Source organism: Pristis pectinata, chromosome 5, assembly GCF_009764475.1.
Source record: "Pristis pectinata isolate sPriPec2 chromosome 5, sPriPec2.1.pri, whole genome shotgun sequence".
NCBI lineage: Eukaryota > Metazoa > Chordata > Chondrichthyes > Rhinopristiformes > Pristidae > Pristis > Pristis pectinata.
The window spans coordinates 88,101,217-88,125,980 of NC_067409.1; the positions used below are offsets into that span (position 1 = coordinate 88,101,217).

The 24,764-nt window shown below is 39.9% G+C and overlaps 1 protein-coding gene across 6 annotated transcripts in view; it reads right to left on the minus strand.

Annotated features, from left to right (window-relative positions):
• The window catches only part of cep72 (centrosomal protein 72), a 133,133-nt gene that overhangs the window by 13,453 nt on the left and 94,916 nt on the right, over positions 1–24,764 (minus strand). For 3 of the 6 annotated variants that reach the window (XR_007956402.1, XM_052016693.1, XM_052016697.1), the window contains 5 exons: positions 9,559–9,762; positions 7,575–7,888; positions 5,937–6,090; positions 4,109–4,314; positions 478–598 (listed from right to left, as the gene is read on the minus strand). Coding sequence is in view for 5 of the 6 variants with exons in the window: in XM_052016693.1 (XP_051872653.1) it covers positions 478–598; positions 4,109–4,314; positions 5,937–6,090; positions 7,575–7,888; positions 9,559–9,762 (999 nt within the window). In the remaining variant the exon portion in view is untranslated. Of the gene's footprint in view, positions 1–477; positions 599–738; positions 1,168–4,108; positions 4,315–5,936; positions 6,091–7,574; positions 7,889–9,558; positions 9,763–24,764 lie in introns of those variants that run through there. The other 3 variants (XM_052016695.1, XM_052016694.1, XM_052016698.1) reach the window with 2 other exon arrangements.

The window sequence follows — 24,764 nt, forward strand, 5'->3', positions numbered from 1 at the left end:
GTTTAATATCTCAGGCCAATAAGTTGCCAATTTAAATTCACATCCAGCAGATGGCACCACCCACATTACACTTTTGGATGTGTGAAAGTCCTGGAGTGGGTCCTTATCCATTACTTCTCAATTTGGAACCAATAATGTAATCAACTGACTTGAGAGAAGCCAAAAGGTGTCTTGGTGAGAAAGCAAACTAATTACAAATGGTTTCTCGGGTCCTGAAAATCCTAAAATGCAACCAGCTGAGATCATTCAAACCTTCTGATAAGAAGAAATAGCTTACTAGTCTCAACAAACGTGTTGATAAATTAACTATAGTGGATGAATTCCCTTTCTCACAAGAGATGTAGGGTTAGTCATTGCACAGTTTGCAAACTGGTTAGTCTTTACTCGTAAAACAAGCTTTTTCTTTTAAAATACACATTACTTCATACTATCTACACAATGCAAGTGAATGAATAAAAAGTTCACATGACATCTCACCTTCAACTTGTTGGCTTGTGGAATTGGAAGCATTATGTGCTTTTTGTTCTAGTTTTATCAGAAGATTTTGTAGTTGATTTTTCTCATCCACAGTTTGATTTAAATGATTCTTCATGACTTCCTGTTAAAACAGAATGACAGTTAGGCAGGATTAATGGAAGTGTTATAGTTCTATCAGAGAGGAAAAGGACAAAACATTTACTTTAATTATTTGCCAGAATTTTATTGTACTTGATTTGCAAGTAGTTACATGCTGAAAAATTATGAAAGACAAAAGATGACAGCAATCATCATTTGATTTTCCTGGGGCTGGCTTGGGAAAGTGAAATATCACACTATAAAACAATTCAAGCTATTTGTCAACACAAAGCCATTGTACAAGTCCATATGTTTCACCTAACTCTACCACTATTAAGATTATATCCATTTTTCATTCTCTGTCTTCAAGTATATGATTCAATCTTTTATGTTTAAAACAATACAAAGAATTTTGTTATACTTGGCAATAATAAACTCATGGCCTTTCCACACATACCCAAGTGGCCATATACCCAAACAATCAGCCTCTTTAATAAAAAAAGTCAGTTACCTCAAGGAGCAGCGTTATAAGTGTTAAACCGATTATTAGTTGCACTGCAACTAGCCACACTTTCATCACACCTTTCATATACCAAAACTTCACACTGTTCACTGAAGAATAATTGGTAAGAACAGACAAAGGATGAGACATTAGAACAAGGTCCTAAAAAAAGAAAGTTTTCAGGATTATTTTAAATGAGGAGGAGAGAAATAAAAAGACCAAAGGGTACTGGAATGGAATGCTACATAGTTGAAGGCAAAGCTGCCATTGGTCGGATGAAGGGAAGGGGTTACAGCTAGAGGAATGCAGAAGGTGATTGCACTGAAGGATGGCAAAGGGAGCTCAATTAGGCCATGTGACCCCAGAAGAGTCTCCACCATTCTATTAATGGTTTATGCAGTTCATTTTAAGTGACTCTGCTTTCCTGCCTGAACCCCACTTCTGCTTATCTTACAGCTCACAAATGTATGAATTTTGGATGAATTCTCTCTGTAACTGAGCTTCTAACTCCTTCTGGGGTAGAGTATTCCAAAGATTCATAACCTTCCAAATGAAGAAATTTCTTCTCACCTTAGCTCTTAATAGTCACTTGTCCACTGTGATGATGCTACCACTTTCTGGTCTCCCCTGTCTGGGAAACCAGCCAATCAGCATCCACCATATCAAATTCTTATAAGCACAATATCAGACTTTGAACATCATTGGCTGTGCGTGATATTATAGGCATAAGTACATGAATGGATGACTTTAACTATCCATTTACCCCCTGTACATTTGGAAATGAGCTGCAGATTTCTGGATGAAAGATGGGAACATAGAACACTACAGCACAGTACAGGCCCTTCGGCCCATAATGTTGTGCCGACATTTTATCCTGCTCTAAGATCTATCTAACCCTTCCCTCCCAAATAGCCCCCTATTTTTCTATCATTCATGTGTCTATCTAAGATTATCTTAAATGTCCCTAATGTATCTGCCCCCATAACCTCTGCCAGCAATGCATTCCACACACCCACCACTCTGTGTAAAAAAAAAACTTACCCCTGACATCCCCCTTATACCTTCCTCCAATCACCTTAAAATTATGTCCCCTCGTGTTAGTCATTGTCACACTGGAGAAAAAGTCTCTGACTGTCCACTCGACCTATGACTCTTATCATCTTGTACACCTCTATCACGTCACCTCTCATCCTCCTCCTCTGCACCCTCTCTAAAGCTTCCACATCCTTTCGATAATGAGGCGACCAGAACTGAACACAATACTCCAAGCGTGGTCTGACCAGAGTTCTATAGAGCTGCAACATTCAAGAGCTTGCGGCTCTTGAACTCAATACCCCGACTAATGAAGGCTAACACTCCATACGCCTTCTTAACAACCCTATCGACCTGCGTGGCAACCTCGAGGGATCTATGGATGTGGACCCCAAGATCCCTCTGTTCCTCCACACTGCTAAGAGTCCTGCCATTAACCTCGTAATCTGCCTTCGAATTCAATCTCCTGAAGTGTATCACTTCACACTTATCTGGGTTGAACTCCATCTGCCACTTCTCAGCCCAGCTCTGCATTCTATCAATATCCTGTTGTAATCTACAGCAATATTCTATACTATCCACAACACCACCAACCTTTGTATCATCAGCAAACTTACTAACCCACCCTTGCACATCCTCATCCAAGTCATTTATAAAAATCACAAAGAGCAGGGATACCAGAACAGATCCCTGCGGAACACCACTGGTCACTGACCTCCAGGCAGAATATGCTCCATCTACTACTGGTCAGGAAAACAGTGGAAGAGTTGACTTTAGAGTAAAGCAAGACAGTATTTCCTCAGCTACCATCTGTGACCAGCTGGAAAGTTGAGTGAAGCAAGGGCAAACGGAATTTAATCCTGACATGTACAAGGTGATGCCTTTTGGGAGGGCAAACAGTGGTAGGACATACACAGTAAGGCCCTAGAGAGTATTGATGAACAGAGGGACCTTGGGGTACAAGTCCATAGATACCCGAAAGTGGCAGCACAGGTGCATTGGTGGTAAGAAGGCATATGGGATGCTTGCCTTCAACAGCTGTGGCACAGAAGATAACAGCTGGAATGTCATATTACAACTTTATAAAACATTGGTCAGGGCACATCTGGAGTATTGTGTGCAGTTCTGGTCGCCACACAATGGAAGGATGTGATTGCACTGGAGAGAGTACAGAGAAAATTCACCAAGTTGTTCCCTGGACTGGAGTATTTCTGTTGTGAGGAGACACTGGATAGGCTGGGTTTATTTTCCCTGGAGCAGAGGAGGCTGAGGGGTGAATGGTAGACGTATATAAAATTACGAGGCGATCGGTAGGGTAGATAGTAAAAGTTCTTTTCCCCCATGGTGGGGGTGTCTAAAACAAAAGGGCATAGGTTTAAGGTGAGAGGTAGGAGGTTTAGAGGAGATCTGAGGAGGAGGAACTTTTCCCACACAGAAGGTGGTTGGAGTCTGGAATGTGCTGCATGAAGAACTGATGGAGGCAAATACTCTCACAACATTTAAGAAGCATCTAGACAAGTACCTGAATTGTCAAGGCATAGAAGGCTATGGACTTAATGCGGATAAATGGGATTACAATGGTACAACAGCTGGCATGAACGTGGTGAGCTGAAGTGTCTGCTTCTGTGCTGTACGACTCTATGACTTGCAGTGACCCCTTGGTAACAGTTGAGGGATTCAACTATTAGGCTGAGGCAAGGGCAGAGATAGATAAGGAGGTGGTCTTTGGTAACATTGGGAATATGAACTTGGAATCTTAATTCAGAGTCAACCTTAGTTCTGAGTCAGTGATGAAGCACGAGACAAATTTTTGGCAAGGGATTAGGATTCTTGAGAGCTGATGAGATAATGCATTAGTTGAAAATTAGAGCTATGCCATTGAGAGGTCGTCAGGAAGCATTGATACAGATCAACTACAGACAGGCTTGAGGCACTGAGTGTCCTACAACACCACAGTAAACTAAAATACTACAAAATCACATGGTCTGCCTTTCACACAGTGAATTAATGAATCCTTACCATATCTCTTTGAGCTTGAGTTAGCTGCAGTGAGAGTGATTGAAGTTCATCAGTATACTGCTGTTTTTGCTGGCAAAGACAGTTTTCCAAAGATTTTATCTCTGATTTCAAATTGTTTGCTTCATCTTGAAACATACTTATTTCTTCTGATGAGTTTTTGATCAACATGTCCTCCTGCAAGGCTGACATTATTTTCCCTGCCTGATCTAACCACACAAAGAGAAAAGTGAATGGTAAATCACATACTAAAAGCCCTGTATGGTGGTGGTGGGGGGGGGGGGGGGGGGTGGTTGAAAATGAGCAGTGAATAGACTAGGGAGGTGAGGCTAAGGGAAAGAAGGAAAAGGGAGGAAAGAGGTGAGGAGTAGAGAGTAGAGAATGGGAAGGGTATGGAGAGTACGAAGGGGCATGGAAGGATGGAAGGAGGTGTAGAAAGTAAATGAACAAGGAGAAAGGGGAGAACGGAAGTGCATGGCAGGGTAGGGTGTGAACAGGGGTAAAGAGGAAAGGTGATCTACAGAAATTTGTATTAAATTTTCTCTTAGAGAGATCGGATAAAGAAATATGAACAATAAGTATAATGTCCTTTGTTAATTCTAATTATAAATTGGGAAAAATATTAAAGTAAGGTTTCCTGATTTTCTGTCTCAACCATAGGTGTCCCAATTAAATCACATGAATTCTATCCTTTTGCTACTATCAGACGACCTGTCTGCAGTTCCTCTTTCACATTTTGAAATGAATAAAAAAATTTAGTACAGAGAGAGGGATGCTTTCAATTGAAACACTCTCATATTAAGGCAATGAAATGATAATCTCTTCTTACTGGCAGGAAGATTTAACTTTTTTGGTTTTCCAACTAGGCCTCTGAAAATCTGATAATCTCAGGAGCTGGAGCATCAGAAAGCAGCTCCATAACATGTCTAGTGGATAGGATTCCTGACCAACCTGTATACTGACTGCAAAACATTTAAGTTAAGGAAGATGGGTACTCCTATGCAACCATTACTGAGTGCGACTATCTTGGGGGTCTAATAATTAAGGCATAAGTTAATTTAGTGGAACCATCATGGGTTCAGTAGATGGTTTTCTCACGATAACGCCAATGCTAAAATCATGACTTCACCAAACTTAAATTCAATAAGGAATACAGTTTAATTTTAAATGTGTTACGCCAATGAGGATGAAGCTCATGTATATTCTTATTTAGACTGTTATGAAGAAGAATGAATGTTATGGTATTTCTATTAGACCTAACCCAATACACTCAAACAAAGGTAAATGCCTCAGCATCTATCTGAGGTGCTTCTTCAAAAGTGATTAAACTTAAATTCCCATCTGGGCCCTCGCCTTAAAAAAATGTTGCCCAGAGTCGAACCAATGATAACAAGAAAAAAAAAAGGAATTTATTTCATACAGAACTTGTCATGACATCTGGACATTCTGAAGTGCCTCACAGATTATGAAGGACATTGTGGGCATTCACATTTGAGTTGAAGCTTGTTTTGGCCAAATGCTAGGAAGAACTCCTCTGCTCGTCTTCAGAATAGCGTCATTAGATCTTTTCTATCTCCCTGAAAGGGCAGGCAGGATCTCAGATTAAAGCATTATTCAAAAGTGAAAACTTTTGACAGAGCAGTACTCTTTTGGTAATGCACTGAAGCACCAAGTATTTGGAGCAGGAGTTGAACCCTTGATGAAATTCTAACTCGGAGGCTACAGATCTACTCATTGATGCTGGGCTTACATCGAGGAAGTGGGGAGGGCAGAGCACAACTACACCCTTTGAAATAAACATGTTTATCAAAGCAAGCAACAAAATACTTACACAGAAATTTTTCATTACAATGAAGTGACTTAAATCCATTCCAGTATCTGTCAACAAGATCTAGCAAACTTTTCATGAAGCTTGGATTAAAGACGTTTTGATCAACTGCTGGACAATCCATTGCGAGTGTTTCACAAGGTACTGACTGAACTTTCTGTACAATGGAAATCATACAACAAAGAAAAGGAGTTAAATATTCAAATTTAAACACAAAATGCTGGAAATATTCAATGGGTCTTGTAGCATTTCCACTATTTTCTGTGCTTTCCATTTCCAGCATCTGCAGCTTCTTGATTTTAAAATATTCTGCTGTGACTTTTTATAGTCCAAAGAAACTGGTTTTTCAGCAAACTGCTGTCTAGCATTTGCTCCAGCTAACGATGGCTAAACATCTGTTCAGTGCTGACCAATAATATAGTAATAGTCTACTTATATTAATGATTTATCAGAAGCCACAACAGAAATCCATTACCAATTGTACCTTCAACGTTGTGAGTGAGGTTACTCAATCTTTCCCCAAAGGAGAGCATTGTTAGTTCATTCTGATAAAAGATGATTTGACCTGAAATCTTAGGCAGTTTATTCCTCCTTAGCCACTGCCTGACTTGAATAAATATAACATTTTCTGTTCTTGTTTCATTACCATTACTGGGTATGGTGTTGGCTCAACTTGATTACTTGGCATGAGAAGAGGTTCACACCATTTAGAATTGTCATTTGACCTGCTCACAGACCTGGGAACCCTGTTTAAACTGAGAAATATTGCTGCAGGGAATTTTAATATTAAGAAACTGGTCAGTTTTAATACTTCTAATTGCACATTCTGATTATCACACTTAGAGCCATGGATCCATTCTTGGATAATTTTCATGCAGTACAAACTGAAAACAGAAGAACTACGGGGGTTGTCACCAGGTAGTCCATATTAGACAGTCATCTGACTGATGCCAGTGTGCAACAGGGTTTGAAGCTCAGTGGATCCTGTTTATATACCATGGAGACACAAGAGACTGCAGATGCTGGAATCTGGAACAAAAAAAAACAATCTGCTGGAGGAACTCAGTGGGTTGAGCAGCATCTGTGGGAGGAAAGGAATTGTCAATGTTTGGGGTTGAGATACTGCATGAGTACAATTTGGATGCTGGCATCAAAAACAAAAGTGAGGGCAGTAACTTTCAAACAGACACTGAAAAGTGTGTTCTAGAATAGGGGCTTGATATATGTCAAACAAGAACCAATTAATGAATCATACCTTCCCACAGAAATTAAATGAGGGAGAACAGTGGCACTCTTTGGAGGGAAACAGCTAGTGCAAGTGTAATCTTACACAAAGCAAAATGACAGTAAGTGTTGCATCAATAATTTGGTCTAGTCTGAATAAACTGAGTGCCAACGACACTCCAATTCTGCCAATCAATGCATATAAAATAAAAATAGAAAATGCTAACAAGCAAAATAAAACAGCCAGCATTTCATGTCACAGCAGCTCGTACTACTGGATTACTTTCTCCAGCATTTTTATTTCAGTTTCCAACATCCACACTACATTGGTTTTTGCTTTAGCATAATTACGATCTTTTATATGGTGAAGTTGCTTGCCTCTCCTCTGTGGGCAGCGGTTTATCTACAGCAACTCACCTCATAGCATCTATTGCTAGCATCACTGCCCCTCAGCTCAGGACCACAAGATCTCTGAGGTACAAGTGGCCTCTTGAGATGCGGCTCCTCCACTTGGCAGCGGAAGGAAGTTGTTGCAGTCGGGGCTGTGGTGGGATGTCCACCATGTAGCTTCAGCACGGCTGTGGGGTGATTATGCGACATTCTGGCAGGTTGGTCCCCACCCTTCTGCTTCTCTTCATTCACATCAGTGGCTGGCATGACACCAGTGGAAGTGCAAGATGCTGATGATCTAGGAGGTGGATGCTCTGCTGCAGAAGGATTACGTGTGGAGCCTGTGGGGAATATCAAATGTATAAGATAAACTTGCCATGCTGTAACAGGTTCCAAAGCCCTACAGAACGAATTGCTTCTGAAGTCAATTCACTATTGCATAATACATTAATGGTGAAAACAATTTCCGCATAGCAAGGCTACACAAATTCTAATTAGATATATAAACAGTTAATCTGTTTCTGTCCTGGTGATAGAGGAATAAGTGCTGACCAAGATTTTGAAGAGAACTCCCCCTTCCTTTGAACAGCACCTTGGAATCTTTTAAATAGAATCTGGAGGATAGATGAGGCTTTACTATCTTATTGTGAAAATAGAACCTTTAAAAGTGCCTCACTCTCCCTGTCCTGGGGAGTTGAATCCAAATCACGTTCCCCACAGCCATCAAGTTGAATTTGGAAGAAATTATCAGTCCTCAAATAAATCAGTCGTGAAGTGGGGGAGCAAAATATGCCTTTATAAAAGCACATTAAGATAGTGCCAGAGGTAAATGCGATTAATCACAACTGGTCAGTCTTGTGTATCTTTTTTATTATTCCTTGCCTACATGCACTACACACTGCAACTGGAAGAGGTCCCAACTGAGACTCACTGTTTGTTACATATTACCAGAATAGAAGACAGCTGTGTAATCTGCTCCCCAAAGTTTCATCTAATAAAGATGCAAAAGATGAATGTAATATTAATCTCAATGCTTGAAGAAATCACAAGCTGGCTTTTAAAGTCCTGAAAACAATGTTGTTAAAGAAATAAAGTATTAAACCTTCTTACTTTGAATTATTCAACAGCCCCTCTAGTAGTTAGGGAAGGGGAACTAGTGGCAGAGGTATGGATTCTTGTTTCAGAGTTTAGCTAAAAAAAAACCTGCAACTCTCCAAGGTAAGTAGCCAGGTAATACAGAGGTACTAGAGATGTCGCGGTATCAGATGCCAACTTTATGTAGACATGACAGAAGAATGCACAATCGAATGATGATTAAATCGGAGTGCTGTCTCAGAAAAACTTACTGTGACATTTCTCCAGAAATTCAATTAATAAATACAGAATAAAATGCAGTAGCCCATAGTTATCTGCAGGAGAGTTGAGCATTGCAAAGCAACTAAAATGCAGCAGGTGGCACTCTTTTCAAGAAATCCTTTACTTCAATAACCATCTCGAAACAAATTACAAACAGGAATGAAATAAGAATCATTTGCCCAGAAAGTAAATAAGATAAAATGGGAAGAAATAACTGTGGGATGAGTTTAGAATGTTTCTGACAAAGAGCCTTCTTCACTTCCATGCTGCAAACTCCTGTACTGAAAATTGAATCTCAGCTAATTACCCAAGGATGATGAACTGTTAACTGACATTCTGCACAAAAATGTTGCATTTTTGCACTACAACTAAACCAATCCAGAGCATCAGTTTTCAGCATTCCCTATGTATTTCACTTTAAATTCACTACCTGAAATGTATAAATTTATTTCTCGTAGATTTTCCATCAGTCACCAACACACAAGTCACCATTGTAACATGAGACGCTGCTCTTTCTGCCAGGCACTTATCAATGACAACAAGCTCAATCAACTGACTAATGTGCTTAGGGACAAAATATGAACTGGACAAAGGTGAGGCTTTTCCTGCCTTTGTAATTTGGTAGAGAATTGTTGATATTAAAACAGTACAGTACCTGGGTGTGGGGTGAAGTGAGGGCGGGAGGTGACCCTGTGGTAGGCCTCAGCCTCATCTTGAAATTTCAAGTTGAGGTCCCCTGCAGAAAACTTTCGTGATTTTTCATCTGCAAATGTTACTCGACCAGCTCGTGCAGTGGCATCTGTATTGCAAGCTATGGTACAAGTTCGTGGACAGGAATCATTGGGTAATGACTGATTGTCTAGGCAAAAGGAAAAAGTACAACCCTCAGTTAAAACACACAGATAAAATTCACTAACCACAAAAGGAACAGGAGTGGCTATTCAGCCACTTACAGCCTGTGTATTTAATGAGGTTATAGCTGATCTGTACGACAACTTTGCCTGCATATACAAAGTAGCCTTGCAAAACAGAAGCTGTCAGTCTCAGGAATGAAAATTTCTAGTGACCAAGCTCTCTTTCAGGAAGAGTTCTAAGTCTGTGTACAAAAAGAGCTTGCTAATTTCACCCCTGAAAGGACCAGCCTCAATTTTTCAGACATCAGAATTGTTTTGACCAACCTTTGACATTAGCAACAGCAAAATGCATTCATAAATATGATCTGTAAATTCAGCTTCTGTATATTACAATTGTATTGACAACTTCAGAACACAAAGCACTAAATACGATAAAAACACTTATTTCCTTGTCCTTATTGTTTCTGATTAAGGTAGCACAAGTGGGTGTCTAAGCAACATTTCAATCATAGCATTCAAGTGTCAACATTGCAAACTGTTGGCACCTAACCGATTTTAGTACAGCAGAAGATATCATTGTGATTTTTCTGCCAAACTGATACTGATTATGAGGTGATGTGTAGACATAATTAGATTCTGGGTAAAAGCAAAATATTGTTACAATTCATCTTCAGGTACTCAAAACAATTTAGTCATGATGTGCAAAAGGGATAATATCAGAATGCTTTCCAGAATCTGAAATGCAATTTCCTTTCAACTGTCAAGAAAATACAATAAATGCGTCACTATTTAAGTGCTCACTACATCATAGACTTTATTTGCCTAAACTGATGCTACATTACATCAGTGACAGGAATCTCTCTTCTGGTAATAATCTTCCAAAATTTGTAAATGATTAGACTGGTAGTAGAATGAAAGACTGCAATGATTTGTTGAACGGCAGAGTTTTTAGATTGAAGGAATAGATTCAGAATGCATGTGCTGATGGGATGAACATATGAACAGCAGGCCCTCAAGTCTGCTTCTTTATAATATCAGGTTAGAGATGAACTACATCTTAATTCCAGTTATCCATATTTGCTCCATGTCCCTTTATACCCTCGTCTATGAAGAAATTATAAATTTCATTTTTGAAAGCTCTTGATATCCTTCTGAGGTAGGTCTTCCAGATTTCTACTTCCAATTCTCCTTGAGAAAAAAAGTGTCACAGGAAAATAATATTGCTTTTGTCCAGAGACTTGAGACAGTTTTTCTTAGATGGGAAAAGGTTAAGTGAGATTTAATAGATGTATTTCAAGTTGTGTGGGGTTTTGATAAAGTGAATTAGGAGAAACTGTCAAGAGAGCAAGCAATCAGAATGGTGATAAGGAGAGTTTCTTGTGTAGCGAGATTTGTACTTCGTGCTGCACAACCTGAAAGCCTGGTGGAAGCAGATTCAATAGCAACTCTTACGAAGTAACAGGATATACCTGCAAAAGCAAACCATCCAGAGTTCTCATGAAGCACAGGCAAGTGGCAATGCTGAATGTGCTGCATGATTAAATAGAATGGACCCTTCTAAAAGGATATTGGACCAGATGTTTCAAACCACAGATGGGCATTTACATAAACTTATCTCTGACTCTGTGAAGCTGTTTGTTTTGGGGAGAGGTGGCAGGCCAGGGGACTGAGGACAATGAAGATGCAGAACTTACAGATTTCCCTAACACTTTTCAACTACTATTGCCCAGATTTCACCCTGAACACCAAAGGAGAGGGTGATGGTGCTAGAAACTGCTGAAGTAGATCAGGTATGAACTTGAAGAATGACAGAGCAGGTTCGAAGGGCTAGATGGCCTACTCCTTTTTTCTTATGCATAGTAGTCAGATCCAACTTTTATTTTTTTTAAATTCTCCCTTACTTCACTTACTCAAGATGACCCCTCGCTAATGCCTTGCACCTCGCATCTTACCAGGACATCTGACTCTGCAGGTGCTGACTGATGAGGCTAAGCGGCCTCCAAGCACCTCCCCACCCGAAAATAGGATATAGCCGAGGAACATCACCAAAGGCTTTTATGGCAGTTGCCTGTGAAATGACATCACCAGTGCATGTGCAAAGACTGGAGACAAGAACTTCATGGCATGCTGAAGGTCCCTTGCCATGGTGTAGAATTCAACAATGAGATGGACTGCTGAAATCCTTTGGGGATTCAGCAATGTCACTGAAAGTTCATCAAATGGTGTGCACTGCGGCTGCAACTGCTGAGAGAAAAGGCCTACGAGTGGCAAGTCAGAAAATCTGGCTCATTATTTTTGAACCACTCAATAACAACATTGACAAGGAAAGACTAAAAAAAAGGATGTAAGACTGCCTATTCTATGACTGCACCTGAAGTGCTTATCCCTTCCCCCACTTTAAATCCTCCTGAAATTACTGAAAGGTTGCAATAGTATAAAGGCATTCATGCTGGTGTGAAATCGAGTGTTGATCCACCAAAGGGGGAATAAACAAGTTTTCAGTTACAGGGTGTGCACATCAGAATTCAGGTTTACTTTAAAGACGGGGAACTTGTAAAACATTGGCATTTGAGTTATGTTTTGCTGTTTACACCTGACAAGTGATTTACCTTTTATCTGGAATGCTTTGTCTGCCACTGAGGTCAGCAAGCATTTTGGCTTTAAGTGTGCACTTGTTAACTTGAGAAAGAGTGCCCCAAGATTATGAGTTGATTTTAAAGTAGAACTGGGAAGACCAGTTAAAGGAGATAGATGAGATAGCAGGTCTACTGCAACAGATCCTGTTGTCCATTCAACAATGCCCAAGTTTGGCCAAGACTGCAGGAAAGGTTTCACTTGATCAAATGGTGCTGCCTGAACAACTTCTCCCCCGTCCCACTGACTGCATTGTCTGAGGCCTGCAATCGAGCATGGACCCTGCCTTAGCCTTGTTTGAAAGCTTTTGAAGGCCTGACGCTGCTATACCAATATTGCTTGATTTTGGCAGTATGAAGTGTCCCACTCTTGACCTGTTTGTTAGTATTCCTCACCATTTGTTGAGAGCAGATTCATCCTCACCGAGGCAGCAACTCATCTTTCCACCACGACTAGAAATTTACCTTCTCCTGAGCCATTTCATGGGGCTTTCAGTGGGAGGAGCAAGCAGCAGGAAGGAGAATGGAGTGCAAAAGATGAAAACAAGAGGTGGGAAGAGGAGTTTGAAGAATTAAGCAGTGTCCTCTGGAAGCATCACTTCCAGCACCCTCTCAAGTGAAACTCTGTCCTTGACTTCCATTCCAGAGCACTCAGCCTGTTCCAGTCTCACCAGCATCCCAGACCAAGAGTCAGAAAAGGTCACACACTGACTGAAAAGCCACTGGTGCAGGCAGTATTTCTGCTGAATTTCTCAAACTTTTTGGTGAGGAATATCAGACACCAATTCGTCCCCCACATCTGGGAAGAGGATGATATGCTGGGGGACCTCACTGAATTGTTATCATAACCACTTACTGCTGTCACTACAGAGGAGTCTCCCTGCTCTCTGCCACAGTGAAAAGTTATTGCATAGGTCCACCTAGTGGCCAAAGAGATACACCCAGAATCGCAGTGTGAATTGTATCAATCAAGACGTATATTGGAGGCGATCTTTGCAATAACAACCCAAAAAAACTTCAAGGATCAGGATCAACCACTATGTTGCCTTTTTCAATCTTACAAAACCATAAGACTCTCCCAATCGAGAGGAAGATGGAGAATCCTTCTCAAATGCCCATCAGAAATATGTTTCAATTCTCCATCTGCAACATGATGTCATACAGTCAGTGTCTATAACCTACAAGATTTATCATGGACAACATTCTGATGGAGAATGGGGTCAAACAAGGCTGCATTATTCCTCCAACCTTCTGCTCAATCTTTTTCATTGCTACCTACTATCTCCCATCCAACAAGGTTTCAAGTGGAATGGAGCTAATCTACAGGACAAATGGGAAATAGTTCAATGTACACCACCTTCACTCTAAAACCAAAGTCACTCCAAACTCGATCTTCAAACTGCAGTATGCAGACAATACTTGTGTATCTGCAAACTGGAGGCTGAGTTCCAAGCTTTCTTCATCTTATTTGCTGCAAGAATAGGCTAAACCTTTGCTAAGCAAAGGTCCTCTCCCAATCTTCCTTGCTAAATAACAATGCCCCAATGTGTTCACAATGAGACCCTAGAAAATAGATATAATTTTCAATGTGTTTGGAGCCACCTCTCAGAAAAGGGAGACATTGATAATGGTTATCTGAAGAAAAGAGCATTCAAAGATCAAGACTTCAAACCCCAGAATTAAGTTCATGGTCTACAATGTTATAGTAATCCCCACCCTCTTATGTGCTTCTGAGACATGGACTACCTAGAGCAGGCACTTCAAAGCCATTGGAGAGATCCATCAATGCTTTCTCTGTAAAATCTTTCAAATCCATTGGCAGCATAAGCAAATCAATATCAATGGCCAATCTCAGGCCAACAACACCTTCATCAAGGCTTTATTTCCACTCAGCTAGCTTTGATCCAAAGCAGATGCTCTCCTATGAGCTCTGTCATGGCAAGAGGTTACCAGGAGAACTGGGAAAATGCTTCAAGGATGTTCTGAAAGACTGCTTCAAAAAAATGTAACATTATCAACAACTTGTGAAAATTCCTTTCCTGTGACTAATCAAAATGATGGAATGTGAAGATGGATGGCTGGGACAGCACACAGAAAAAGACTTCTCAAGCACTTTTTTCTTATTTGCTATTTGCATTCTCTAGAACTATGTGGTCTTAGATAGATACCTGAAAAAGAATCGTGTATAGGTCCAAACAACTGAGGCACGAGATCAATTGAATGACTGCTTCAAAAAACAATTTATCTAGTTAATCTTCTGATATATGATTCTTAGTCCTGGGGCTAAAGGTGCATCAGATTAGCTCTGACGCTGTAGAAGTAGTCTGTGGACTGAGTTCTCACTGGATGACAACACTCAAGAAGGTGAAATGTGATGGGAGGGTAATAGCAGATTTCAGGATCTAGATTCATCGGGTGAGGCCATTCACCCCTTTGAGACTATTCTGTCACTAATCATGGCTGTTTTGCAGTTAACTCCATCCATTCACCTAGGCTCTGCAACACCGTATCTTTACTTAACAATAACCAATTAATCTCAGTTTTGAAATTCTCAACTGATCCCTAATGGGAATGCTTCAGATTTCCTCTGTTCTTTATTTGAAGAACCACTTTGTGATATCAACTCTGTACAGTCCAACTCTAATCTTAGGGCATGCCTCCTTGTTATGAATACCCGCAGCAGACACTTGCACTTGTACAGGACATTACAGAGGTAAGGAGCGGCAAACCAGGACAGGATTTCACAGAGGTGGAAATATGCAATCATTGTCATGGTATGGGAATTTGCCAAAAGCTCTTACAGAGATTAGATATGACACCAAGATTACAGTCTGGTTCAGTTTCAGACAGCTGCTGAGGAAAGGAATGGGATTGCTGGCTAAGCAAGAAAGGTTGTGCTAAGGACTGAAAACAATGGGTTTAGTCTTTCCAATATTTAGTTGCAGAAAATGTCTCCTCAATTAGCACTGGATAGTGGTGACTCAGTGAAGGTATTAATTGGTGGTGACTTAAATATTTATATTGCCAGCAAGCATGTGATTTTGGATAATACTATCATGGGGCAGCAAGTAGGTGAGAAATAGGAGGGGGATCAGTAAAGATCATTGAAGTACATCAAAATAACGATGCAGGAAGAAATGCCATTACAGGTGATTCCCTGGAAACATCTGAATAGGTGAGAATGGAACTGGTCAAGTGAAGACAAGTGGAGGAGGACTGTATGGTAAATGGCTGCCAACATATAAAGAACAACAAGGAGAAAGGGATCACAATCACATAGGCTGTCATTATCAACATTAACCAAAATCGTTCCAGTGTGGGACAGAAGTGGAAACCTGATTAGTGGGATTAAAAAAGAGTACAGAGAAAGGTGGTACTATATTGGAAACTATAACACATTTAATGGCTTTGGAGGAAGCAGGGATAGAAAAGGGCCAGAGGGCTTATTGTTTTTTTTGAGGACAGGCATAATGACAGTAGATTTGAAGGAGTGGGAAGAAGTACCCGAGAAGACAAAGCTGTTTACATTGTCACCTGACAGCAACAACGCAACTGTGAGTGTGTTATACTGCACATTCTTCATTTAGATGGTTAAGGATTATACTCAATGATGCATTCATCTACCAGGCTCCTTGACCTTGACTCCTCTTTCTGAAAATTTGAATTTATAATTATACTTGCTGATTTAGCGCACTTATTTTCCAAAAACGTAAACTCTGGAATAAAAATACAAAATACTTGAGACATTCATAAGGTCAAGCAGCATTTGTGGAAAGAGAACTATTGTCAACATGCCAAGACTGAAGCCCTTTGTCAGAACACTATTTCTCTTTCCACAGATGATGTCTGATCTGCTGAGTTTGAATTTTCATTTCAGTTTTCTTTGATTTTCACTTAAATTCTGGACTTTCACAATAAACATTTATTTTATGTACTGGCCAATGTAAGATTTTTTTTTAATCGGGTGACAATTGTTGTTACATGTACAATGATCTCTGTTCCTACATTAAACAAAAGACTTGCCCTATTAACTAATCAGAAACTCCATGGAAATGGCATAACTAATGCTGAAATTTATATCTTTAAAAGTGATTATCTGACTCACCCTTTAACATAGATCCTTCTTAACAAATTACTAGAATGATCTCATTCACAACCAAAAAACAAACATCCCTATATTTTCTCTACTTCTAAATAGTTTGTTGATTTCTTTAAAAATTATCTTGGGATGATTAAGAGTCCTGACTGATGCTGTAACTCCCAAGATCTTGAGCCAAGATCTAGTATTACATTTTCAGTTTCTTATACATTGAAGTATTTAATCAAAAAGTCAAAAGGCATCAAAGAAAATCCACCACAAATTGTTAATCTTATAAGCCCTCTTGAATTCAAAGCACAGGCATTCAGTGTTTAAAAAGGACTACTGAAAATTAAACAAAGCATTTATTTTGTAAACTGCTTCTTTTAAAAAAAAAGTTGCACACTGGTTTCTACACTGCAATGGAAACAACAACTCATACATGAACCCTCTGGTATGTATTCTGTCAAAAACTGGGTTGGGTAATGAATCCTAGTTCTAGTCCAAGAGGTGTGGGTTTCCTGTACCTGGTCACGGAACATTTACATACTTTAGAAGGAGTCAAAGATATGGACAAGGAAAAACAGCGACAAATAATTAACAATAGAGTCACAAAGTCACATGGTAAAGAAACAGGCCCTTTGGCCTACCATGTCTATGCCGACCGGAAAGTACACATCCATACTAATCCAATTTATAGGACTTGGTCTGTAGTCCTCTTCTTGATGCTGCCATCAGGCAGGAGGTACAGGAGCCTGAAGACCCACACCTCAAGGTTTAACAACAGCTTCTTCCCCACTGCCATCAGGTTCTTGAACCGACCTGAGAAACCTAGCACTACCTCCGACTATATTTTTTTTCTCTCTCTCTCGCACTAGTGTTGTTTATTTTGGACACATGTAAGTTATGTATAATTAATAATAATTTAAGTTTATGTTAACTTATGTTTGTCCTCATCTTGTAATGTACTATGCTGCTGCTACAAAAAGCTAATTTTCATGGCATTTATACCCTGTGTATGTATGCCTATGACAACAATAAATTTGAACTTGAACACTCTGGCAAATCAAGTGCTTATGTAGATACTTAAATGTTATGAGAGTCTCTGCCTCCACCATCCTCTCAGCCAGTGCACTCCAAATTTCAACGACCTGCTTGATGAAAAAAATTCTTCCTTATATCCCCTCATACTCTATACCTTAAACCTACGCCTTCTGCTTATAGATACCTCTGCTGTGGGGTAAAGTTTACTAATATCTACCCCATTTATACCCCTCATAATTTTGCACACCTCTATCAGGTCTCCCCTCAGCCTTCTCTACTCCATAGAAAACAAAGCCATCCTATCCAGTCTCACCTCACATCTGTCCCAGGCAACATACTGGTGAATCTCCTCTGCATCCTCTCCAGAGCAATCACTCCTTTCTACATTGCAGTGACCAAAATTGCACACAATATTCCAGATGTGGCCTCCCTAATGTTTAATAAAGCAGTAACATAACTTCCCTGCTCTTATATTCTATGCCCTGCCAAATGAAGGCTGGCATCCTATATGCCTTATTAATCATCTAATCCATCTAACCTAGAGGAATCTTTGGACGTACACCAAGGTAGCTCTGTTCCTCAATATTCTCCACACCCTAGCAAAATCCCACAGAAATCTTCCATACCAGTCCTGGTTATTTTAGGCTGGCCTGATTATTCAGATAATGCCTCCACAATTTAGGGAAAAAGTTAGGTCCTCCTTCATCTTGTCTAAATTTTCTATTTCAAAATCCTTTCCTTTTATCCTTTTTCTGCTTTGCTTCTTTCTATCAATTTTTCTGTCTCTACATGTCTCTTTCAATTTATTTGATTGATTGTTCTCTTGTGCCTTCCCTTCATTTGTTTGCCATTCCTCCTCTCTATTTGGTCTATGTGATCATGAGACATCATATAATGCATCATTAAAGAACTTTATTGCCATTAACTAATTCTCCTGAATCTCAGCTTCTTTATCACTTAGTTCTAGGAAATTTGTTCCATCTATCCCTACACTTTTAGACACTGAGCTGGCTCGGTCCTGTTCTCAAATGCTACACTAAACCATCCACATTTAATTGTTCCATGAACTGGAAGTCAATTGAACATTAAAGAATTACCCAAATCAATTAGCTTCAGTGAAACAACAATCAGTACAGATTTCAAAGTCATTACGTTCTGGTGATATATCTGAAACAGGAATTGTTACAAATTGAGTACGTCTCCACTCAAAGCACAGGGCACTTCCCATGAACAGAGTTCCCCATAATCATAAAATTGTGTCATGGATTAGCAACTAACTCCTTCCCAACTGTGTTACATAATGTACTGAGGATGGCATGAGATCTCATGTCACTCCCAAACACCTCATTAATAAACTAATATGCATTGAATTAAAACTGTATCCTCAGATTTATTTACAGGCTAATCAATAAACAGAATAGTGCAAGAGCAAAATACAAGATCAGCAGCGTGCTCAGAATTGAAATAGAAAAATTTCACCAACACCCAAGCTTGATTAATATTTTGTTGGTGTAATGATTGGAAGAGGACAAGTGAAATAAATTTGAGCTTTTGTTTTTCTGTCACACAGAAACTTCACTGCCAGTGATAAACCAGCAAAGATTCCCTAACCGTCTTCTCCTAGACTGACAACTACTGATTGTAATTTGCCTATCTGTATATGTTCCACTGCATCAACTTCCCACAGATCATAGTAGCAATAAGTTAATTCGGCCTAGCTCATTTTCTTCCCTTGTTTTTATTACTAGAAGATGTAACTTATAATGAGCACAGATCTTGCTTCTGGTTTGTAAGTCTGTCTGGCTATAAATGTTAATATAAAAAATGTTTTTTTTTGGAAGTTGCTTGATTGTGTGATTTATAATAATTTGCTCTTAATTTCTTTGTTTCTGTCAAGATCTGCAACATGGTCTTAAGAAAAAATGTATGAAAATGAATGTAAAAAAAAAGTGCATTTGTATAGCACCTTTCGTAACTACAGTAGATCTCAGAGCACTTTATGGCCAGTACATCTCAGAGCACTTTAAGTACTTTTGAAGTGCAGCCACAATTGTAATGTGAGAAATCAAATTTAAGGAAATTTTGGGTGACAACTTGAATTCAACATTCAAGAAAGGAACAGTAACACTGTGGTTTAACTACTGGTCTGGTATTCAGAAGTTTGGACAATTAATCTGAATCCATGAGTTTGGATCCAACCATGGCAGCAGGGAGGTTCGAATATATCTCCACATTTATTTAAAGGATAATATCAGTAATAGTGACTAAAAATATACTGGATTGTTACAAGAGGCCAGCTGGTTCACTTATTTCTTTGAATATGGAAATCCGCTGTCCTTACTCAGTCCAGTTGATTCTTAAGTTCCCTCAAATACGGTGCAATACAGGATAAATGATAATTGCCAACGATGTTCCTATCGCATGAATAAATAAAAACTTTCATCTAATGGTGAAAACTAAAGTCTCATGTCTAGAGGCTAAAAGTAGATATGGTACTGCCAAAAATTACTTGTTCACGTACTTACAATATATCCTTATGACAGCAGTCAATGCAAACGGACGATATAAAAAGAATGAGAGATAAGTGAGACGGGGGAGATAAATGTCATCATTCAGATTCTGCACACTGTGCAAAGCTGGAAAATGGGTTCCAATCTCCTCTTATTTACCACATATCAATCTTAGCTGGTTCATCAGAAGTTTCTGGGTTGAAGGCCATGGAAGCTGTAAAAGGGAGGCTGAATCCAAGGGAACTTTGACCAAGACTGCAAGCCAGTTTGAAAACACATTGCTAATCTGACAAATTGCTTCTTAACAGTTTGCCACACTGATGAAAAATGAAAACAACAACAAAAAAAAAAATTTCACATGGTCTATCTAAACAAGATGCAGTAGGATATGGATAAATGAGCAAACCACTATCCTTGTGGACTGTTAAGGAGATATAAATGAGTTGTATAATATTAGCTATCATGCCAAGAGTTATGCGATGTCGACATTGTAATGCACCCAAGGTGTTTAAAATTGTTAAAATGTTGCACATTTTCTATGATGCTATATGACTACACTGAGACTAACAGCAGCAAAAATAACACCTTGCTCCTATGGGTATCGCTAATAATGATTCTAGAGTTTTGTTCCTACAGGGAAGGGATATTAAGAAATCATTTTCATTATGAAACTAAAATTTATCACTTACATAAAAAAATGCACAAGATTATACATAAAATCACTTATTCTCAAGGAAGCTGGACCTTGAACACAAACTGGAGGCAGGTTGATGCAAGCACAGCCTTGTATATCATCCAAGGGCTTGCTCTGTGTACTTTCCACTGAAAAAACTCTAATTAATTGAAATTGATTTCACTAACAATGTGATTTTTGAATGATCTGATTAGGACCAATAAAAGTATGGAGTAATGCCAGGTTGTCCAATGAGCACCATGCTAAATCAACTCCAAATATCCTGAGAGTCAAATGATTCACAGGAGTTTAAAAACTGTGAAACAATCATACTTGGTAAAATATATAAAGCTGATGAACAAGACAGAAGGGGATGGTGCTTGGACTGAAGGATCAGTCATCACTTGTAGAAAACTGTTCCCACTTTATGACTTAAGTTTTTGAGAATGGGCAAACACACCCAGCTGACCTGCAGGTATGACTCCTAGGCTTTGTTCAGGATATATAAAAGACACAGACAAAACTCAGGATCTAAGTGCAAGCCGATTGTAGAAACAATAAGGAACTCCAAAATCTAATCTATTACTCTTTTAAAATTGTGTGTATGCAATGTTAAACGTAAAACTGTACACAACTGGTGGTCCGATACCAAATCATAACAAACAAAATTTAACAAGTTGTTTCCTGCTTTGTTAAGCTGTTCCATCATAAACTGCGAGAAGACAATCATATTTCCATATGACATAAAGGAGGCTATTCAACCCATCAAGTTGCCAACTCTGAAAGCAATCCCTTACCCTCAATTATTTTCTTTGTATTCTCCCTCACATGTCCATCAACTCCAACCCATTTCTTCCAACAGCCATCTACATTCAGGGTAATTCAAAGCAGCTCATTAATAGCTAATAACTGTAATTCATAGTACCATTATCGAACCTGGGTTGCTACAGCTGTGAGTCAGCACACAGCTTCCCATGCCATTATATCAGCTAATTTGCCTTCATTTTGACAATCTCAGCAAGTGCTAAATAATAATTCTGAAATTGTTACAACTATATGGACTTCCAGAAAACATTTGATAAGATATTGTTGGCTGAAGTTGAAACTCATGGAATTGAAAGCAAAGATTATCTGATCCAATTGATCTGTTGAGTAGGAGGGAGGAAAAGGGTAAAGTTTATGGGCAGGTTCCACATTGATAGGATGTGATGAGAAGTGTCATGCGAGGATTTGTTTTGACTACTGCAATTATTTAGCCTTCTTATAAATGACTTGATGGACAAAAACACAATTTTAAGTTTGTCAATAACATCAAGATCCATTATTTAGAATCTAAGCATTGCTAACCAGTCCAGGATTTATTGCCCAAGATAATGGAGAGCTGTCTTCTTCAGGTGCTGCACTCTATCTGTCAAAGGTACTCCCATGATGCTGTTGCTCAGGGATTTACAGGATTTGGACCCAGCAAATGATGACGGAATGCGAAAATATTTCAGGATGATGTGCAATGTGGAGGGATACCTGCAGGTGGTAGTGTTCTCATGCACCCAGTGTCCTTGTCCCTTTTGGGAGTGGATGTCACAGCTTTGGGAGCTGCTAGTGGAATAGCCTGCTAAAGTAACTGCAGTGCATTTTGTGGATGGTGCACCCTGCAGCCACTGTGCAATGACGGCGGAGGGTTTAGGATGAGAAATAGACCGCAAATCAAGTAAGCTGCCTTGCTTTGAATTACCTTAATTGTTGTTGGAGCTGCAATCATACAGGTATGTGGAGAGTATTCCACAAGCCTCATCACTTAAGCTTTGTAAATGGTGGAAAGGCTTTGGATGTCTGATGCTGAATCACACAACAAAGGATACCCAGTCCTTAATTTGATCTTGAAGACAGTACTTAATTGGCTGGTCCAGCTGAAATTCTGGCCAATGGTGACACTGAAGATTTAATGATGGAGAATTAATAACGCTACTGCTGTTTAATATTAAGGGAAGGTGGTTAGACTCTCTCTTGTTGGAGATGATCATTGCCTGGCACTTGCCACTTATCAGCTCATGCTTGAACGTTGTCTTGGTGTTGCTGCATGTGGGTGTGGACTACTTCATTTGCCAAGGAGTCGTAACTAGAACTGAAAATTGTGCAATCAGCAAACATTCTCACTTCTGACCTTACGATGAACGGAAGGTCATTGATGAAGCAGCTTAATGTAGTTGAGTCCATGGCACTAATATGAAGAACTCCTGTAGTGATCTCTTGGGGCTGGGATGAATGACCTTCAACAACCATAAACATCTTTCTTTGTACAAGAACAAACACAGAATGCTGTCAGAACTCAGTGGATCATAGTGTCATAGAGCAATGCAGCACGGATACAGGCCTTTTGGCCCAACCAGTCCGTGCCGACCGCAGTTCCTACCCACTTGTCTCAATTTCCTGTACTCGGCCTATATCCCTGAGCCTGCCTCTCCATGTACCTATCCAACTGCTTCTTAAATGATGTATTGTACCTTCCTCAACCACTTCCTCTGGCAGTTTATTCCATGTACTCACCATCCTCCGTGTGAAAAAGTTGCCCCTTGTTACCCTTTCCACTCTCACTCTAAACCTATGCCCCCGTGTCTTGGACTCCCCTATCCCAGCGAAAAGACTGTCACCATCCAACCTTATCTATGCCTCTCATAATTTTAAACATTTCTATAAGGTCGCCCCTCATGCTCCCATGTTCCAAGGAATAAAGACCTAGCCTGGCCAACCTCTCCCTATAACTCAGGTCCTTTAGTCCTGACAACATCCTTGTAAACCTTTTCTGCAGTCTTTCCAGTTTAACCACGTCCTTCTTGTAACAGGGTGACCAAAACTGTACAAATACTCCAAGAGCAGCCTCACCAACATCTTACACAACTGCACCATAATGTCCCAACTTCTAAACTCAATGCCCTGACTGATGAAGGCCAGCGTACTATACATCTTTTTTACCACCCTGTCTACCTGTGACACTGCTTTCAATGAACTATGCACTTGTACTCCTAGGTTCTTCTGTTCCATTACACTCCCCAGTGCCCTACTATTCATAGTACAAGTCCTACACTGGTTTGACTTACCATAATGCATCACCTCACACTTACCTGTATTGAAATCCTTTTGCCACTCCTTGCCACTCTATGATAACCTTCTTCACTATCAACAACACCTCCTAATTCAGTGTCATCTGCAAACTTACTGATCAAGCCTTGTACATTTGCATCCAAATCATTTATAGAAATGAATAACAAGGGTCCCAACACTGACCACCAAAGCACACCACTAGTCACCAGCCTCCATTCCGAGAAAGAACCTTCAATCACTACCTTCTGCTTCCTACCTCCTAGCCAATTTTGAATCCACCAACTAGCTCTCTCTGGATTCCATGGGACCTAACCTTCCAGACCAGCCTACCATGCGGGACCTTGTTGAAGGCCTTACTGAAGTCCATAGAGACAACATCCACTGTCCTACCCTCATTTACCCTTCCGATTACCTCTTCAAAGAACTCTAAAAGATTCGTCAAACATGACTTCCCCACGTACAAAGCTATGCTGACTCCTCCTAATCAGACTTTATCTATCCAAATGCTAGTAGATCCTGTCCCTCAGAATTCCCTCCAGTAACATCCCCACTACTGAAGTCAGCCTGACCAGCCTGTAGTTCCCTGGCTTGTCCTTGCTATCCTAACGGAATGACATTAGCCACCTTCCAGTCTTTGGGAACTTCACCAGTGGCTAACGATGAAGCAAATATCTCTGCAAGGGCCTCCACAATTTCTTCTCCAGCCTCCCATAAAGTCCAAGGATGTACTCAGTCAGGCCCTGGGGATTTATCCACATTAATGCGCAGTAAAGCTGCAAATACCTCCTCCCTGGTAATATGAATGTTCTCCAAAACATCTCCACTTGCTTCCCTTTTCTCTTGAGCAACCATAATTTTCTCCTCAGTAAACGCTAAGAAATATTCGTTAAAAATCCCACCCATCTCCTGCGGCTTGAGACGTAGGCAGTCCTGCTGATCTCTGATTGGACCTCAACCAGCCTTTTACTCT